Genomic DNA, 20,324 nt, shown 5'->3' on the forward strand with positions numbered 1-20,324 from the left:
GGTTCTACTGCTGGGTAATATCAAAACATTGCATTTCATATAGTTTTACAGTCATATAAATTTAGGATTGGGCCCCCATATTCAGAGAAAGTACAGCAAAGAAACTGTGGGCAGTGTTGTGGTCAGGACACTGTGGGCAGTGTTGTGGTCATGTAAGGATGAGAAGACTTTTGGGTCAATGTTATTTTCCATGTGTGTAAGGAGCCATGTCAAGTTTACCTGCTAGTGCCTGTGTATAGTGTTCAATGCCTCACCAAGTGAATTCCACTGAAGGAGAACTCAACTAAACAGAAAAGCTGATCTAGTGTTCAGAAAAGCAGTATTTTAACCCAGTTGAGCTACTACATAAGTAGGGATATGGTTCATACCTCTACTTATGTATCGTATATCCTTTAGAGATCCATATGAATCTCTTTAGAGATTAATTATAAACTAGTAAAATGATAAGGAAAGCTATTAATGTTTCACGGATATTCTACTCACATTCTAGACTTCAAATCAAATCTATGAAAAAGCATCTGCGGATAGGTCCATCTAATGTTGACTGTGTCTTTTGTATTTCTGTGTTTTCCTGGTCTGGAATGTAGAGTAACTTGAAGTGTGTAAGTGTGTGCCCATTGCCAAGTCATTATGATAAATAGTTAACATGCCTTAAAAGTAAAAAAAAAAAAAAATGCTAAAGAAATACAAAAGAAACTATGTGTAACTGCAGCCTGCTTATAGGTAGATGGAGATATTGTTTACCTGTCGGTATTAGTGTTATGTTATGTTCTACTGTACTGTATGTAGAAGTCCAGTTTTGTTTACATGAATACATTTCTATGTAGAGCACTCTGGACGGGTTTGTGTTTTTCTTGCCATAATTTGTCAGTTTTGGGCCAAGGATGTTTAAACTGAATTCACAAGCTCCCATGTCCCCTCTCAAAATGAACACTTCATTTTTGTGAATTAATGTCACCACCAAATTATTTGGATTTAATACTCAGCTATAATATGTCATCTTAGAAATGAACCACTATTTAAACTGTGCAAAACTATTTTGTGTTAAAGAGTGTGTTCCTGGGACCAGAGTGAGGCTGCGAGTCTCAGAAACACTTCTCACACCGCACCTCTCTTCCTTCGTCGACTCAGCATCACACTCTAAAAATAGCCTCCCCTACACTGGAGCTGGGGAGCTGGACTTCCTTGGCTCTAATGGCTACTCTGTTTACAAGCATTATGCAACTAACAACTGTATGTTATTGAAATATGATATCGGTAAGGGTTAGCAGCATTGCTCTTCTTATTTTTGATATCTCACCTGTATAGTCATCACCTATTTTACCTGTAGCCTGAGCCTCCACTTGCATCCAGCCAATCAAGGCATTTTCCAATCTTCTAGAATGTATTCAGCATGTACAAAATAGACTTCAACACAGCACATCTGCTTTTACGGAACATTCTGTAATATATATATTTGCAGTCTAAGAAAATACGGCTTGTTGGTTAAATGAAAAGGAAAACTCCTAAATGAATTCCACCTTGTCCCCGGTAAATATTTATGAATGACTAGAGACAGGGACATCATTGTTGTCACTCCACATGCTTTTTCAAGCCCCACTGATGCTTGAAAAAAAAAGCTTAGTTACATAGCGTGAACCAATAGGTGGCAAGGTCCTGCAGGAGCAAACAGAGAGGCTGTATATATATGGTGCTGCACACAGGGTTTGGCCTCCTCTGTCACTGTTTTAAAGTGTGTGTCTGCCTCCGGTGGGATCTGCTGGCCTCAAGCATGGCACGTCCTGTCTACCTGGTCCTCCCTATCTTTCTGGTTCTTTGCCTGTCCTTGCTTCAACATGGCTACAGCAGCCCATCTCGCCCCAGGAAGGCTGTGCTAGCCCGACAGAGAGGTAACCATACTGTACCCACAACTTGCACATACCGGCACACACACACACACACACACAAACACACACATTCTCCACTCACTAGACCCTTTTCTGTCAGTGCTTATTTAGCATGGCTATCTGATTGTGTACTTTTCTATTGAGATCGGGCGACAGATGAGGATGATGTGAAGTCCCAGCTGGAGAAACTGTGGCTGGAGGTGAACTCTCTGAAGGAGATTCAGGCTCTGCAAACAGGTATAGGTATACTGCTGAGCTGGCTTCTCTCACACACAGTGCTCTATGGCTGGGGGGGGTGAGGAAGTGGTGAGGGGAGGAAAGGAATGCATCATGGAGGAGGCAAAACAGACTTTCGTGAAAATCATTTCTCTTGGAATGCCTTTTAAAGATGAATCTGACCGTTGAATTTAATAATTATTTAGACAAAGTATACTTGGAAGTAAAACATGTATGCATGACTTATTTCAAAAATAGCAGGGCTGGATTTTGCTCTTTTAGGAAGTCCTGATCTTGACTAGACCAGTGGATCATATGATGGACTGTTGGTCACTTTACATTGCATTGCCATGAAAGTTGCTGGGGCTTTTCTCCATGTCATCAGTCGGTGCAGTCACCAGTTACCACTAGAGGGCAGGAGTTTCTGAGTTTTACTAGTAATAGCAAGGATGTAAGGATGTTGAGTACAAAATCTCCATGCTGAGAAGACCATTGAGATTTCCAATGATTTGTGTCTCATGTTTATTCTTTGATTTTCTCGTTTTGGTGTTGTTGAAATGCCCTATACTGTTGTTGCCCTCTGTTTTCAGTGTGTCTTCGTGGCATCAAAGCTCACAGGAAGTGTTATCTGACCATTGAGGAGCCCAAGCACTACCATGAGGCCAATGAAGACTGCATCGCCCAGGGGGGAACCCTTGCCACCCCGCGTGACCTCAATGAAAACAACGATCTGAGAGACTATGCAAAGAGGAGCGCCCCGGGATCCAAGGACTTCTGGATCGGTGTTGCAGACATTGTGAAGGAAGGCCAGTATGTGGATGTCAACAGCATGCCCATCAGCTACTTCCACTGGGACCGTTCCAAGAAGCAGCCCACAGGGACTCAGAGGGAGAGCTGTGTGGTTCTCTCCGTGGTAGCACAGGGGAAATGGTATGATGAGGTTTGCCGCAGTCAGAAAAAATACATCTGTGAATACATCATTCCGTAACTTCCAGCTCCAACATAAAAAGACAGAGGATTGTTGATCATTCATGCTGGCTATTAAAATGCATTGGAAATATTCGAACACTGGCTTGCAAATCTTTTGAATGCACCTTTCTAATCCAGCTCCTTAATGCCTCATAATTCTGTATGTATCTAACAACAACTATGGGTTGCTTTGAAATGAAAGATTCCTAATAGAAAATTGCTATAAGTATTATACATTAAGCATAGGGACACATCTGATAGGGTATTTTTTTAATCTACATATCGAGTATGGTACTACTTGATGTCACTCATACTTTTCATTCACTATAACATTTATAAATATTCCTTCTGCACTTTAACAGTTCAAATTTCAGGATACATACAAACAAACATCACATAGGTATTATGAAGATAATTCATCATCACAGGTGACATGTTTGTCAGGATGTTGAGCTATAGGACGTTACCAGTTTCTCCAAGGATGTGACGCTGAAGGCTTCTTTCAGAAGTCTCGCGTAATTGAAGACCGGCCATTTTTTCCTTCCCATTGACGGCTGTGTTGTTTAGGGGGTAGAACGAAAGTAGCTGACTGCAACCACTTTGATTACAAGTTTTTTATTAGTTTAACTACTGCTCCACATCCACAGGATTGATACAAAGACAAATAATGTATTTGTTCAACGTCGTAAAGTATTCCCGCTGACATTCGAGCTTGGCTAAATGTCTGTTTGACTGTCGCACAAATGGAAATGGTGCCCAGCGAAGAGAACCAGCTCGTACCCAAAGAGGTGAGGGATTACACCCAAACCGGGTACTGGCAACAACACAGGCCACATTCCAACTAGTACAGCGGTAGCTAGAAGGATGTTTGTCTTAGCTCTAACTAGTTGAAAGTTGGGTTGAGAACAAGGATGTTTCTTGTCAAACGCAAATTAGCCAGCTGTACGGCCTGTCCTGTTTGATGACATATCAAGCTTAACTAGCTAGCGCGTAGTTACAGGCTCCTAGAAGTGCTAGCATGCTAAAGCTATTAAATAACATCGCTTGCTAACGTTTTTCTAGCTAGGCTAGCTAGGCTAACTGCTAGCCAAGTAGTTAGCCTATGCAATGTTTCGTGAGCCAGTCTAGCTAGCTACAGTAACTGTAAGTCCTCGGTAAACAAAAGGCTTTACACTTAGCTCTAGCTATACAGTACTAGCTACATCATGCTGGCTGCATGTAGTTAGCTAAACATTACAGTACTCTTCGGAGTGGAAAATCTATCATAGTAGGAAGGCTAGATAGCCTTCATTGAACAGCTAGTTAGGTCTAGTTTTTGAACGACTGGCATGTTGTTGGCTATCGTGCTAGCTAACTTAGTCACTGCAACTAATAAGTTAGCTCGGAGGTAGCTTTATTATGTTATTCACTTAACCGTAAGCCAACGGGGCTACATACATCAGTACTGTACTTAGCTAACCAGACAGATAACGTTAAGTTGTATTATGTCGCATGATGACAAATGCCTCAATCTAAAAAGTTATCGTAGGTTAAATAACTAGCCAAAACCTTCCGAGCGAACGAACCTCTGGTTAATGTTAATCTCCTTTCCCTTACGTACATTTATTTGAGTATCAAGTACTCTAGTTGAGCAAGTATCTAATGTACAATACAATGGCTAACAAGATCACAATGGTCACAAATAATTCAACATTTTTCGAAAACTACAGCGTTAAATGAGACAAACTTTTGATGTCAAGCTGCCTTGACAAATACAAGTTTTTTCAGATCGTAGAGGTAGTTAGTTTATATTATACTCTACATTGTATGCAAGCACACGCCGCGCACTCTTTGAAGAACTTACTCGATTTGTATGCCTACCTGTACTTATCATGTACCAGGTATCATGTTTTTTTTTTATATATCTGGCAAGGGTTGGGACTCAGTGATTGGCCTCTCAGACAGTAGCTTAGTTAAAATATTTGTCCAAAATTGAATTGTCTCTGTTTTAATCTGCTTTAGACAGACTCTTTCTGTCTTGTATGCCTAGTAGTGATGAAGGTCCTGGCCGCAGGGCTCTCAGAGGCCTTGATCAGCTCCCTCCATCCCTCTAATCATGCAGCAGCTGAGCCCATTATTTCAGTTTTCTGCAGGGCTTCTCTGCAGCCAAACTCAAATGACAATCTCAAAACGTACACTTGGTGCTGCGTGGCCTACTGTCACTGCATTTTGAGCAAGGTTTTAATCCACTCATTAGTTAAATGTCCTTTTTTAAACATCAGGGATGTTTTTTTTTGTTCCTGTTGATTATCAAATATATCTAGGTTATACATTACAATACAATTGTTTACCATAACATAGCTATACAAACATGGTTGTAAAGGAAGATAATCTAAAGACATGTATTTTATTTGGTGTCTGCAGTCCCTTCCACTGGTGCGTTTCCTGTAGTGGGCCAGTTAGTTTTTTGGGACGTGCTAAATCTCATCCCAACGTACATGACTGACTGGAATCTTGTCCATTGGGATGAGTCAGCAGGCTGACATGTGTTTTTGGGGTCTTTAAGATGATGCCTAGTTTTAGCCACCTGCTGTTGAGTTTGCAGTTGAGGTAATGAATAGTAGGCTTCTTTCAATAGTAGGCTTTCTTCCAGAGCAGATCATGTCAAAATACATTGACAGTTAAGTGCTACCTTTATTGTCGTCTTTCCATAAATATGTACAGTAAGAGGAGGAAACCAGGTTTTTCAACCAAAAAAAGAAAGGATGGCACAGTTCAGATTCATCCCAGGATAATGTTAAGCTCTGTTACAAAATCATTGGTCCAGTTATTCCTTCCCTGGATAGGATCATTTCTATCTCCAGTTTTGCTCCTTGCCTAACCAAGCAATAATGATTCAACGTCAGAGAACCAAACTAATTATTCATTAATTGGAGTTATAATGTGCTCATAGCCATTACGCCTTCTCTCATTGAGCTGGACATTTAGTGTGTGTGCCACTCTTACAGCACCATGTCAGCACCATGCGATATTATCTGTGATAAAAATACTCTCTAATCTGATAATACACTCATGTTGGAATCTGCTGCCCTTCTATGTAGTAATTAGCCGGCCCTATTTTGTCAACATCAAAAAAAAGACTTTAAAATCGTAAATGGTTCCTATGTGGATTTACCATGAACAATATGAGTAAACTAGATTTTGGTACGAGTATATTAGGTCCAGACAACTCCAATGACAGATCTGTTGTGCTTGGTCGCATGGGACCAAGTTGCATCACTGTTTCCCTTTGCTGTAACAGCTGTTTGCACCGTTATAATCTTCCATGCGTTTCTTCCACCCCTATCATTTGTCATCAGGTTATGTTTTGGAGTTGCAGGCAAAGTATTTTCGACGAGATGAAGAAAAGGTTCTCTCAGGTAGCCCCTCCTGCTGGACTGGGTTTTGCGTGTGTTGGGGGGGGTGGGGGGGGGGGGGTGCTTGGTGCTGTGTGATGACGACTGCATGGAGCCCTGTTGTTTCCACTGTTTCCCTATGTTACAACCAGGCAGCTCATTGCCGGGCTGTTGAAAAATATGTTTTACTTAGGGCCAGGTCAGTAGTTATCTGCTCGTCTTGCATGCCGTGTCTCCAACCTAACCATAGAGAATCCTGCTTGTCTTAACATGGAAATGAAACATATCGTTGGTTAAGGAACAGGAAACGCAAACGTTATTCAGCAAACGGCATCTAAGCAGTCCAAAGGAAAATGCAGCGTAACCACAGTGAGACGGTTGAAGGGGATTACACCTCGTTTGCGGGTTGCTGGCCAATCCGCTTTGGAACAGTTGTTTTGGACACAGGCCACCATAGGAACACTTCTATTCATCCCTCTGCCTTGACTATGTTTGTCTTGCATCATTTCTTGAATGCCTTGCCTCAGGGACAGAGCTCATAAACCTTGCCTATTTTTTTTTTTTTATCGTCATCATAAAAAGACAAAGGTTCTTTACTGTAATTTTCTCATATGAATAACACATGGAATTGCTTGTGTTTTGGCAATAGTTCTAATAGATTGAGGTCTGATGTGTGCATGAGGAGTGTGTAAATGAAATTGTTGTTGAATGTTGTTGTTTTTGCATCTTGTGATGTGTTGGCACTACCATGATAGATTTGTGATATGCTTAGAAATTTGGCAGTCTGGAATGGACGGTGCCACGGCTTACATTGCAAAGCTGTGTTTTTCCAGGAACCAAATGCAACAAGATTCTCAGTGGGCCATATCAAAACTGCATTGCACAACAGAGGTGCTCCAGTTTCCTCTTTCTGGTGTGTGTGTGCTTGTTATGTCGTGCGGGTTTGAGTATGAGGACATCTGTGTGTGTGTGTGTGTCCACCCAGTGTTCTCTCTCAGCTTCCTAGGTTTCCCATGAGGGCACACCAGTAGACTACTGACATCATGGGGTGATGTTGCAGGTCATATTGAAGATGTGTACATATAAAAAAATAAAAAAGATATTGTCAAAGCTGATTGAACTAAAGTAAGGCTGGGTGATTTTAATCATTACATTTTTCTCCTCAAAAACAACGTACAAAAGGCAGTGGAATTATTAACGTTTGTTTTTTATTGTAACAATAAATATGATTAGCCGAACAAAAGCAAACAAAGTGCAAACCTAACTTTTCGCAAACTTAGCCTGACTTTATTATTTTATATATATAAAAAGGGGCCTCTGATAACATTTGTTGCCCGGTTCAACACGATGAACAGTGTATTCCTCGTGCCGAACGTGTGTTTTGCTCGGTGTGCTCTGCAGATCGAAAATGCGGCGGAGGAGCCTAGAGTGCTATGTATCGTCCAAGACACCACCAACTCCAAGACCGTCAACGAGAGGCTGACCCTCAACCTGCCGGCCTCCACCACCGTCTCCAAGCTGTTTGGGGATGTGGCTCGCCAGGCGGGATACCTGAGTGGCACATTCGACCTGGCATGGGGCAATACAGCAGCCATGGTAAGTGATGGCCCTTGTCATAGGAGTACGTTCACTAAAACAACGTCGGGGATATCGATCCTTCTTGGGAAGATGACCCCGAATGTGCATGGTATCCTTCTGTTCTATTCCGAGTTTCATGGAAGGCTTATGTAGCAGTGCTGTAGGTCAGACTTCACCAAACTAACAGACAGGGGATCTCCAGTAAATAGGTGCACTCTCAAGAGTGGAGGAGAGAGAGTATATGTCCTTTTCTTACCTGGCTTTGGGATAATCCTGCCACTGACCCAGACCAGAGCTCAGGGGCCAAGGCACACGTTATCTCTCAGAGTAGGTCAGTGGATAAAGCCCCGTTTCCACTTCCGCCTCGCAGTGCACACCACAAAACACACATGTAAGCACAGACTGTCGGCGGAGGAAACCATGAGAAGATCTGGTGGGGGTCCAGTTCTGCGTGCTCCTGCTCAAGAGGGATTTCCTAAACCAAGGTTTAACGCTTGCTTGCATAGAAGGCCGATAAAAGGCTTGTATAAAAGCGGTGGGCCTTTTTCTGTCTTGAACTTATGCGTGTTGGTGTGCTCATCCCAGACGGTGGTCTATGTCTTGCTCCATCAAGCTCAGACCTGCCCGCCTGCATTGTGCTCTGAACCAAGCCCGTCTGCTGTCTGGTCTCCATAACGCTTGTAACTCGACCCTCTCCCCTCCTCCGCAGGCACCGCTGGACCACACCAGTGAGATGTCCCTCACTGCCTCTGGGTTCGAGGCTGGGAAGAGGAACTTCCTCCAGCTCACAGACAAGGACGGAGAGCAGCCTCAGATAGCCTCGGTGAGAGGGCGGGGGTGGAGGGAGGACCTAATCTTCTATACCGACAAGAGGAGATGGGGGACTTCTGTCGGGCCTGGAATGCACTTCAAGTGAATACATAATGGCTTTGAAAGACCACAGTTCTCATATGTTGAAGTGCGTTTGTGTGTGTAGGATGAGTCAGCGCCAGCAGACAGCAGTGGGCTGGATGACAGTTCCCAGGAGCGCTTCATCGGCCCCCTGCCCAGGGATGGTACGGTGGGCTGCAGCAGCGACTACAGCAGCCCCTCTTACTCCTACTCCTCAATCCTCAACAAGTCTGAAACAGGTAGACCCCCCCCCCCCACTACGCACACATACACACACACTAAATGAGGGTAGAACATGAAACCGTACACAAAACATGTTTATTTGAACTCTGTACAACATGTAGATAACTCCGATAGGATTTTCAAGACACAACCTCCCTTCCTGGGCTGCAGGTGCCCCCCCCTTCTCATTTCTGGTCTTTCTCTGCTTCAGGATACGTGGGGTTAGTGAACCAGGCCATGACCTGCTACCTGAATAGCCTCCTGCAAACGCTGTTTATGACGCCCGAGTTCAGAAATGCGCTGTACAAGTGAGTGATTGTCCCCTTATCAAGATGTATCGCCCTGTGATATACAGACATCGCATGATAACAGCTCTGCCCCTGCCATTGTCAAATGTCACTTTGTCCCTTGCGTGTTCCAGTTGGGAGTTTGAGGAGTCTGAGGAGGAGCCTGTCAACAGCATCCCCTACCAGCTCCAGAGGCTGTTTGTGCTTCTGCAGACCAGCAAGAAGAGGGCCATCGAGACCACGGACGTGACCCGGAGCTTTGGCTGGGACAGCAGCGAGGGTGGGGCTCTCCGCTACGGCACTACAGAACGTTTGGGTTCTGTAGAACCCCACTTTTGAGTTGTGTGAGGGGGGGGTCATAGATTTAGTTTGTTCCTGTACGTCGAGTTTCCTGCGGTTGAACCTGATGTGTGTGTGTGTGTGCGCGCAAGTCGTTCTCATTGTGTATCTTGGTGTCTTGTGTTTGTTCAGCCTGGCAGCAGCATGATGTTCAGGAGCTGTGCAGGGTCATGTTCGATGCCCTGGAGCAGAAGTGGAAACAGACAGAGCAGGTAAGAGAGAAAAGAAAGCGAGAGAGGACCCTGCCCCCTCGCCCGGCAACACTAATCCTCAGCCAATGGGAGCCCTCCCCCCAGAGCCAGAACAAAGGGCCTTCTGTGAGGAAGGGGGAAAGGGCCAGTGAGCCCTGAGGGTTAGCTAGTTAACTATTTTGGATATTAGGAGCTTGCTGTAAACGGTAAACACTAGATTTAGTGTAGAGGGCCAGAAACTGGCCTGAACACGTGAACTTCACTGCATTAGCTGGACGCCTGAAATAATCAATGGCCTATATTGACTTCCTCTCGTGATTCACGCAAACAAGTTGTATTCGTTTCGTGCTGTGACTATTCAAGCAAGGTTTGAAAGGAAAGTGAAACGCGTCTCATCATTGATGAGTCGCGGGCCTCTCTCAGTGATTTGCGGCGGTATTCTTCCTAGTTGACTGGATGTACCGGTAGTGACTATAGGTCCGCTTTGTCCCTCGTCCTCTGCCAGGCTGACCTGATCAACCAGCTGTACCAGGGCAAGCTGAAGGACTACGTGCGCTGTCTGGAGTGTGGCTACGAGAGCTGGAGGATCGACACCTACCTGGACATCCCTCTGGTCATCAGGCCGTTCGGCGCGAGCCAGGCTTTCTGCAGCGTGGTGCGTTGCCGTGGGCCTCTCGGCCTGCGTCCTCACATACGTAGCAACCGTTCCTCTTATTATTGTTCCAAACAGACATGTATTGTAGCCACAGTATATCTAGTCTGCTTCCAAGTACCATTGGCGTAGTCTGAACTGGGGCCTCCCTGTGTGTGTGTGTGTGTGTGTGTGTGTGTGTGTGTGTGTGTGTGTGTGTGTGTGTGTGTGTGTGTGTGTGTGTGTGTGTGTGTGTGTGTGTGTGTGTGTGTGTGTGTGTGTGTGTGTGTGTGTGTGTGTGTGTGTGTGTGTGTGTGTGTGTGTGTGTGTGTGTGTGTGTGTGTGTGTGTGTGTGTGTGTGTGTGTGTGCAACAGGAGGAGGCACTGCAGGCTTTCATCCAGCCAGAGACCCTGGATGGGGCCAACCAGTACTTCTGTGAGCGCTGCAAGAAAAAATGCGACGCCCGCAAGGTAGGGGAAAACCCACGCACAGAACTGAAACGACTTTGATGGATTTGCCAGCCGTCGACCACAGGGTCCCCCCGTGATCGCCCCAGTCCTGACCAGTGCCCTTCCCCCGCCACACAGGGCCTGAGGTTCCTTCACTTCCCCTACCTGCTGACCTTGCAGCTGAAGCGGTTTGACTTTGACTACACCACTATGCACCGGATCAAACTGAACGACCGCATGACCTTCCCCGAGGAGCTGGACATGAGTCCCTTCATCGACGTGGAGGACGAGGTGAGACGGACCTCCCGGGGCGGCTGCCTCGGGGTCCACGCCGACGTGAACTCGATTGCATTTCATCTATGAGTCACTTCGATGAGGCCATTATTTATTCATGATGGGAACGGATACCTGCCCTGTCTCTACATTTTCTCTCTCCGCTCTCCTCCCTCTCCGCTCTCCTCTCTCCGCTCTCCTCCCTCTCCTCTCTCCTCTCTCCCCTCTCCCCTCTCCTCTCTCCTCTCTCCTCTCTCCGCTCTCCTCCCTCTCCTCTCCCCTCTCCTCTCTCCTCTCTCCGCTCTCCTCCCTCTCCGCTCTCCTCTCTCCGCTCTCCTCCCTCTCCTCTCTCCTCTCTCCCCTCTCCTCTCACATTATTTATCTCTTCTCTTTCACTCACTTGGCCTCTCTTGTTTTTTTTTCTCACCCTGGCTCTGCCTGCTTCTAGAAATCTCCCCAGACGGAGAGTTGCACAGACAGCGGGGCTGAAAATGAGGGCAGTTGCCACAGCGACCAGATGAGCAATGACTTCTCCACTGACGACGGCGTGGACGAGGGCATCTGTCTGGACAGCACCAGCACAGAAAGAGTACTCAAGCCAAAGGTAACCAGCTGGCACACTACACACACCACACACACACCCCACACACCACACACCACACACTCCACACACTCTACACACACCACACACACTACACACACACTATACACACAGAGTCCTCCTCAATTGTGTTGCCTGGAATGACATTGATGGTATAACAATGAAATACTAGGAGCAAGTCCAGCAGAGGTATGGTACTAGTAAACAAATAGCATTTAGCGATCAGCACTGCCATGAGGAAAGTGAAGTTCAAGGACATCTATTTGTGCTGATGACGGGTGTTAGTAAGGGTGTGTCCTGTCCTGTCTTGCAGAGTTCATTGACCTTTGAGCTGTTCTCTGTCATGGTCCACTCTGGGAGCGCTGCGGGCGGCCACTACTACGCCTGCATCAAATCCTTCAGCGACGGCCAGTGGTACAGCTTCAATGACCAGCACGTCAGCAAGGTGCGTCCTCAGCCCTCACACATCGTCTGCGCTTCACAAATGACTTTCCATAGAATATACACCACATCCACTGACCTATGCTTTTATCACCATTTTAGTCGGTTTGGTCAGAAACCCCACAGTGTGTTGACGAGTTGAATTGTGTGTGTGTGTGTGTTCTCCCAGATCACGCAGGATGATATCAGGAAGACGTATGGAGGCTCCTCAGGGAGCAGGGGGTATTACTCCAGTGCCTTTGCCAGGTCAGTGGTAGTGCTCTTTCGCTCGCTCTCTCTCTCTCGCTCTCCCCCCAGCCACTTACTGCATTGATCTGGTCGTGTCAATAAGTCCCGGAGAACCCGTCACCTGGGGCCCCGTTTACACACGGCCTCCCCCCCCTCTACTAAAGCACACACCAGCCAGCCTCGCCCACCCCCCGGGACCCAGGCTTATCGGTCTTCCAGAGTCCTAGGGCTGCAACTAACGATTATTTTAATAATCGATTAATCTGTCGATTCTTTTTTCGATTAATCGATGAATCGGATAAACAAAAAAGCATTAATTTCCAACCCTTTATTCAAAAACAGAACTGACAGTGCAAATTCACAGTGCAAAAAATCTTCAGAATGTGCACAAACAGGCACACAATTTTGAAAAAGATATTAATATTAGTGTGGATGTAATGCTATTTTCCAAGATGAGCAATTTATTTGAGTTTTGTTTAAAACTTTATTGAAAATTGAAAGGTTGTGGAAGTAGTCCAGACCTTATTAGAATAATCTGGTGTTTATTTAAGATTTTTTGACACAATTTTGAAAGATTTGCGAGGATTAAGCTATTTTCAAAGATTAGTGATTTTCTATCATTTTATTTGAAACTTAATTGAAAAAGTAAAGGCTGTGGAAGTATACCAGACATTGTTAAGATACTCTGGTGTCTGTTTGAGGTTTTATATTCCCAAAAATATTATAAAAGTCTAAATTTTTCAAAATGGTATTGGTTGTTTTCACCCGGTCCCTAATGTGAGGCTGCAAAGTAGCGTCTTCCGAATGCGAGACGAATGTCGAATATGAAACTAACTTCACCTCGGTCAAGTAACACACTTTTTCAATGTATTTAGCGTGAAATGCTCCCACACCTTGGATGACTTGGGTCGTACTGATTTCTCTGCCTCCGCCATGTGTTTCAGAACAACGTTACTCAACAACGTCTCTCCGATGGCCTTTCCTCTACCTCCGCGCTCAACTAAACTTTTGTAATTAATTTTTTTACTCAAACATCTCGGCGACATATTGAGTGGCGTAATAATCGTGCGACACAACAAATCGATAATTAAATGCGTTGCCAACGCTTTTAATAATCTATTTAAATCTATTTAATCGATTAGTTGTTGCAGCCCTAGTAGCGTTACCTCACACCTCAACATCATGCTAAGCACCAGGGGAGAGCTGCGGGCGGGGGAGGGGGGGGTACAGTGTCTCCCTCTGGCTTGTTTACTGAGAGGGCGGCGTACTGACGTGGGTCTGGGTAGGCAAACAACGGGCCTGTTGTTGAGGGCAGGACAAAGCGGCGTTGATGGCTGCCTTGCGTTCCAGCTGCTCCTTTCATGTGTTCGAGGGTGTGAGAGGACCTCCTGATAAGACATGCGCCCCTCTGTCCTCGGGTCACTAACGCTGCTGCTTGTCCGTCTGTCTCCCCTCTCATCCAGCTCTACGAATGCCTACATGCTGATCTACAGGTTAAAAGACCCCACGAGGAACGCAAGTAAGGGCAAAACGATAAACTACAAAAAAAAACATTTATCACTGTGGATGTAGCACGGGCCTGGACCCCCCCCCCCCCCCCACACACACACACACTAATTGGTTACTGCATTTGCAGAGTACCTGGGCGCGGACGACTTCCCGGCGCACATCAAGCGTCTGGTCCAGAAGGAGAAGGAGTCTGAGGAGCAGGAGAAGAGGCAGCGGGAGATCGAGAGGAACACCTGCAAGGTAGCTAACCGCCCTCTGCCACGTCGCCACACACTCCCCCCCCCGCCTACCGCTCGTTGGGGGGGTCGTCCAGGGTTTCTGACACCTGTCGTCTCCTCAGATCAAGCTGTTCTGCATGCACCCTGTGAAGATGATGATGATGATGGAGAACAAGCTGGAGGTGCACAAGGATAAAACCCTGCTGGAGGCCACAGAGATGGCCTACAAGGTACCTCCGACTGAAGGGGGAGGACTGAGAGGCTAGTCTGGCCTAGCCAGTAGGGTATAGACAGTCGTATTTGGAACACAGTGTGAACCTATGGAGTGTCCCAGTCCAGTGGGACAGAGTGGGGGTTTCACAGGGTCTAGCGTACAGCAAAGTGCTTAGACACTTGGCATTTTTCTATAGCTAAGCTTGGCAAGCATTCATTCCAATTGAATTCACTGTTACAGTTCATATACACATTTGGCTGATTTGCGTGTGGAGGATTGTCTATCTCTGTTCCTTATGGTTGTGTGTGTGCCCCTAGCTGATGGAGCTGGAGGGCGTGGTTCCTCTGGACTGCTGTCGCCTGGTCAAGTACGATGAGTTCCACGAGTACCTGGAGCGCTCGTACGAGGGCGAGGAGGACACGCCCATGGGCCTGCTGCTGGGCGGGGTCAAGTCCTCCTACATGTTCGACCTGCTCCTGGAGACGCGCAGGCCGGACCAGGTGTTCCAGCCCTACAAGCCTGGAGGTCAGTGTCCACCTACGGCATGCCTCGGAAGCCACGTCTGGGACTTCCGATGGGGAGGGCCTGTCGTCGAGAGGGCTTGGAACCATCACGGAGTATGGGAAGAGCGGCAGAATGGGAGGTCAGCTGACGGTCGTCTCTCGTGTGCGTTTGTGTCTCCGCAGAGGTCATGGTGAAGGTCCATGTGGTGAATCTGAAGGGCGAGACCATCGCCTCTCCTGTCAGCGTCAGAGCGTACCTGAACCAGAGCATCTCTGAGTTCAAGCAGCTCATTGCACAGGTAGGACACTCACAAGGTGCTCATTCCAAGTGACATGTTGCTTACTAGGTATGTGACTGATCATCTAGTCCAAACATTGGGGAGTACTAGGCCTGACTGTATCTAAGTGTGTGCACGTGTGTGTTTGAAGGTGACAGAGCTGTCTGCAGACACCATGCGTGTGGTTCTGGAGCGCTGCTATAACGACCTCCGGCTCCTCTACGTGCCCAACAAGACCCTGAAGGCGGAGGGTTTCTTCAGGAGTAACAAGGTCGCTCTCCTGTCAGACTCACTGCATTTGTACTAAGCAGACTGGGGTGACTGGTGTCTGTCCCCCGTTATTCTGGGTGTCATGTTGCGTTGCAGTTGAAATTCACCAAATTCTGACGAGTTGAATTTTCCTCCTCAGGTTTTTGTCGAAAGCTCTCAATCAGCCGACCACCAGGTCACTTTCACTGACTCCCACCTCTGGAAACTTCTGGACCGCCACGGGAACACAATCCGACTGTTGGTCTCGCTGCCAGAGCAGTCGCCCGGGAGCCTGGCCAACAGAACTATTTGCCAAAAAGCGGCCGGCGACCCCGAGGAGTCCTCCGAGGGCTCAAAGGGCAACAGGAAGTCTGTGGAGGCCATCCTGGAGGAGAGCACGGAGAAGCTGAAGAACCTGTCCCTCCAGCAGCAGCAGGGCTCCAGCAGCGACAGCCCAAAGAGCTCCGACGCCAGCGACTTCGAGCACATCGAGTCTCCCTCCCAGGAGCCGGCCTCGGCCTCTTCCGCCGACAACCGCGAGCTGGAGAACCGGATCGGCGCGGCGGGCGGCGAGGGTCCGGCGAGCGGCGGCGGCGGGGCGGCGTCCGACCAGGACGCCCAGTTCCCCCCGGAGGAGCGCTCGGACTCGGAGGTGAACAACGACCGCAGCACCAGCTCTGTGGACAGTGACATCCTGAGCTCCAGCCACAGCAGCGACACGCTGTGCAACGCCGACAGCGGGCCCATCCAGCTGGCCAACGGCCTCGACTCCCACAGCATCACCAGCAGCCGGCGCTCCAAGGCCCACGAGGGCAAGAAGGAGACGTGGGACACGGCCGAGGAGGACTCCGGCACGGACAGCGAGTACGACGAGAACGGGAAGAGCAAGGCCGAGGCCCAGTACCTGTACTTCAAAGCTGAACCCTACACCCAGGAGGAAGGCTCAGGGGAAGCCCAGAAATGTACGTACCTCCCCCCCCCCCCTCTTCTCACCCCCCTCTATCTCCGACACGATCCAGTCAGATGTTCTACTGAGGTGTTCCATGCCGTGGTTTCGGTCCTCATGGGTTTGTCTGGCCTTCAGGTTTGCTGGTCCATGTGGACAAGAGGATCACTCTGTCAGCGTTCAAGCAGAACCTGGAGCCCTTCGTGGGCATCGCCTCCACCCAGTTCAAGGTGTTCCGGGTCTACGCCAACAGCCAGGAGTTTGAGAGCGTTCGCCTCAACGAGACCCTCTCCTCCTTCTCCGACGACAACAAGGTTGGTTGACTGCTAGGCCACCTGTACAAGTGTCTATACAAGGGAAATGGAACTTCAACCTGGAACAAAGGTATTCATCGTGTTGTTTATGCCTGGTTGCTCTCCTCTCCCCAGATAACCATCCGTCTAGGCAGGGCGCTGAAGAAGGGCGAGTACAGGGTGAAGGTGTACCAGCTACTAGTGAATGACCAAGAGGTGAGGATTAGCTTAGCACAATACGGATCCTCACGCTCATTTGGACTAAAGCAAACTGTCACAGACTGCATGAGATTGTCATGATATGGTGTGATTGATTCAAGTCCCCTTCCCTGCCCTTCTGCAGCCCTGTAAGTTCCTTGTGGACACAGTGTTTGCGAAGGGCATGACTGTACGACAGTCCAAAGAAGAGCTGCTACCACAGCTGAAAGACCAGTGCAAGCTAGACCTCAGCATCGACAGGTTAGTCAACACACACACACAGCTTCCTTTGCTCACACACTGATCTGTCCCATGAGTCAAAAGATGTGCAGATTTGCCAAGACAATAGGCTTTAATCCTTGCATCATGTGTGTGTGTGTGTGCGCGCGTGCAGGTTCCGTCTCAGGAAGAAGACGTGGAAGAACCCAGGGACCGTGTTCCTGGACTACCACGTCTACGAGGAGGACATCAACATCTCCTCCAACTGGGAGGTGTTCCTGGAGGTTCTCAACGGTAACAGTGCCACCCACCTGCTAGTCTAGGAAAGCCGCCCCTGTTCACCGTGGAATCGGCTCTGCCGAGCTGCGTCGACACTCTTTTCCGTATCGCAGTGGCATGGCTCTCTACGGCAGCAGTAATGGCTTTGTGCTTATGTGGCGTGTTTGAGAGGGACGTTCTCCTAGCTCCTCGTCTCTCCGCAGAGCCGGAGAAGATGAAGTCCATGTCCCAGCTGGCTGTTCTAACCCGGCGCTGGAGACCGGCCCAGATGAAGCTCGAGCCATTTCAGGAAGTGGTCCTGGAAAGCAGCAGTGTGGAGGAACTGAAGGAGAAGGTGTGTGTTCGGCTGGGCGTGGGTCTTGTGCCTCCGTAGGACTTTGTAAAGTCGATCGAAGTGTGCGGCCTTGTCTCCTAAATTACATTTGTGCAATACACACACACACACACAAAAACACAAAGTGCGCCTCGCTCATGTTAGCCTGGCTTTGAGATCATCTTCCCCCCCTAAGTGCTGCTCCCAGCAACTCTACTGGCTTTGATGCACCACTGGGAACTGTGAGAGCTACGGTGTCTTTTTTCGCCACGCACACTATTTACCATCAACCTCTCCTATTCACCATGTGGCTCGAATCCTTAACAGTTAGTGAGGCAAATACCTGGACAGACAAATGACTGTTAATGGACCAACGTTGTAATACGCTGTCTTTTTTTGTCTGCAGCTCAGTGAAATAAGCGGTATTCTATTGGAGAACCTGGAGTTTGCCAAGGTAAGCTAAGCTCTCAGGCAGCCATCTTTACCCCGTATCGACCGACTCCTGCGTACATCCTCATTCTCTTCACCATTGACGGAGCGTCCCTCCCCTGTGTGCCGGCAGGGCCGAGGGACTTTTCCCTGTGACATCTCTGTGATGGAGATCCACCAGGACCTGGACTGGAACCCCAAGGTGTCCACCCTGAACGTGTGGCCCCTCTACATCTGTGACGACGGGGCGGTTGTGTTCTACAGGTAAGACCCCTCGCACGACGCACAGCGCGTAGCGCCACTGCGCGTAGCGCCACTGCGCGTAGCGCCACAGCGAGTAGCGCCACTGCGCGTAGCGCCACTGCGCGTAGCGCCACTGCGCGTAGCGCCACAGCGCGTAGCGCCACAGCGCGTAGCGCGAGGCCTCTAGCAGAGAGTAACCGCCGGCCGTGCCGTTCACAGGGACAGCACCGAGGAGCCCATGGATCTGTCCGAGGACGAGAGGAGCGAGCTACTGAAGAGAGAGAGCAGCCGCCTGCTGAAGACGGGCCACCGGGTCAGCTACTCTCCCCGCAAAGAGAAGGCCCTCAAGATCTACCTGGACGGGGGCCCCGCCAAGGACACGGGCCTGGACTGAGGCCTGGTCCGAGCCGGCTCGCCTGCCTGCCTGCCTGCTGCAGAGTAGCGTAGCCTGGCCTGTCTGGGCCACAGGGACCCCCGTGTGATGTGGGGCCCCACGTTGACTCGACGTCACCAGCCAGCGCCGTGCGGCTGACACACCCCTCACCCTCCACCCTGAGCTCCAGGGGGGTAGAGACTGGCTCAGAAATCCTATTGTGCACTATAGTTTATGTACTGTAAAGTTTAAAGGGAAGTGCAAAGGCTAATCAATAATAAATAAGAAAAAAAAGAATCAAATATAATACAGATAAATCGATTTGAAGGTAATGTTCTGCAGACAAGTGCACGAGCAAAGTATAGCAGGGAATGCAGGGAGAAAGAGGTATTTCACTGTTGGTTCTCCTGTCTTTACACTGTGTGTCTTTCATTCTGTCATTTTTCTCATTTGGTCTCGGATCCACTCTTTCGGACTATTGGGGCCTACCTTTTACCATCTTGTGGGCATGTACCTCTGTCACATTATCACCATACAAGCTCCATCTCACCCTTCCAAACTCAGCCCTTTAGCGCAGAGACGAACGTGTCTGTAACTCAATCTGTCCTCCTTAATGTCGGTCTTCTGGTGATTCAGGCGGCAGTGGCACTGTCGTCTTCGCTAAATCAACAATCCGCTCACGGACCGTTTCATCTCTTGATTGAAGAAGAAAAGCGTTGCATTGATTTGATGAGTCAGTCAGTGGGTGTTACTGCTCTTTTCCCCCAGAATGCCGCGGTGCGTGTGCTCGTGGTAGCTCCTCCTACTGCTGCTCTGTCCCTTTGCTTTATAGGAGCTCCGCTTTGCCGCTCCAGATTCACTGGTACATTAGCTGTTAGTCCTCCTGCCACTAGGAACTATAAGCAACCACCTTGTAACCCGCGTTAAGAAAGCTTGGTTGTGTTCATTGTAAATTATTATTTTGGTTTTGCCCCGGACTTATTTCTTTCTTAAGTCTCTTGAGCAAACTCTGGCACACGTTTTAATTTTGTCATTGTCTGTATTTAACCTTAATTTAGAACTTGTTTCTTTCCGGGTTGCTGATTTTGTTTTCCTGCGCCATCCATGTGGATGAGCGTGCGTTGTGTCTGGAGGCTGTACACATGCTGTATGGGTTGAGGGGCAGTGGGGGGGAGCCCTCTGTGGTGTTTGGGAGAGAGTGCTTGTTGTAGCGCTGCCTGCTGCTTCTCCTACAGGGAGACTAGAGGCTGGTAGAGTGGTGCAAACCCTCCCGGAGCGACCTGAGCTTCCTGGCTGCACAGTCGAGGCCAGGCCCAACACTGCTCCTGGGAGCCTCGGATACCGCCACAAGCTCTTCACAGTAGAAATGCCAATTCACGAATAAATAAAAAAATAATTTCTTTTTGTTTCATTGTTTGAGGTTTAAATCGTGTGTGTGTGTGTGTGAACATAGAGGATTTTAGAAAAATCATTAAAACGCTTT

General features: G+C 48.2%; 2 protein-coding genes across 3 annotated transcripts; both read left to right on the forward strand.

The window, feature by feature from the left end:
* Positions 1 to 1,764: 1,764 nt before the first annotated feature.
* Positions 1,765 to 3,113, forward strand: clec3a (C-type lectin domain family 3, member A). Its single transcript, XM_067249138.1, has 3 exons — positions 1,765 to 1,889; positions 2,031 to 2,123; positions 2,693 to 3,113. Exons 1-3 carry the CDS (start codon positions 1,772 to 1,774, stop codon positions 3,088 to 3,090), a joined length of 609 nt encoding a protein of 202 aa, XP_067105239.1. The 5' UTR covers positions 1,765 to 1,771; the 3' UTR covers positions 3,091 to 3,113.
* Positions 3,114 to 3,634: 521 nt separating this feature from the next.
* usp47 (ubiquitin specific peptidase 47) lies at positions 3,635 to 20,252 on the forward strand. 2 transcript variants are annotated; one of them, XM_067248580.1, is made up of 29 exons: positions 3,635 to 3,859; positions 6,410 to 6,469; positions 7,847 to 8,041; positions 8,733 to 8,846; positions 9,000 to 9,153; positions 9,348 to 9,444; positions 9,558 to 9,703; positions 9,895 to 9,974; positions 10,459 to 10,608; positions 10,960 to 11,055; positions 11,173 to 11,325; positions 11,756 to 11,911; positions 12,222 to 12,353; positions 12,519 to 12,595; positions 14,041 to 14,096; positions 14,214 to 14,326; positions 14,427 to 14,534; positions 14,836 to 15,043; positions 15,205 to 15,320; positions 15,451 to 15,570; positions 15,709 to 16,510; positions 16,633 to 16,808; positions 16,923 to 17,003; positions 17,131 to 17,246; positions 17,380 to 17,498; positions 17,687 to 17,817; positions 18,203 to 18,250; positions 18,359 to 18,489; positions 18,688 to 20,252. In XM_067248580.1, the coding sequence occupies exons 1-29, from the start codon at positions 3,815 to 3,817 to the stop codon at positions 18,860 to 18,862; spliced, it is 4,155 nt and encodes a 1,384-aa protein (XP_067104681.1). In that variant the 5' UTR covers positions 3,635 to 3,814; the 3' UTR covers positions 18,863 to 20,252. The 2 variants fall into 2 exon arrangements, with proteins under 2 accessions (XP_067104681.1, XP_067104682.1); XM_067248581.1 differs by lacking the exon at positions 6,410 to 6,469.
* The last annotated feature ends 72 nt before the right edge of the window (positions 20,253 to 20,324 follow it).

Source organism: Osmerus mordax, chromosome 13 (genome assembly GCF_038355195.1).
Source record: "Osmerus mordax isolate fOsmMor3 chromosome 13, fOsmMor3.pri, whole genome shotgun sequence".
Classification (NCBI taxonomy): Eukaryota; Metazoa; Chordata; class Actinopteri; order Osmeriformes; family Osmeridae; genus Osmerus; species Osmerus mordax.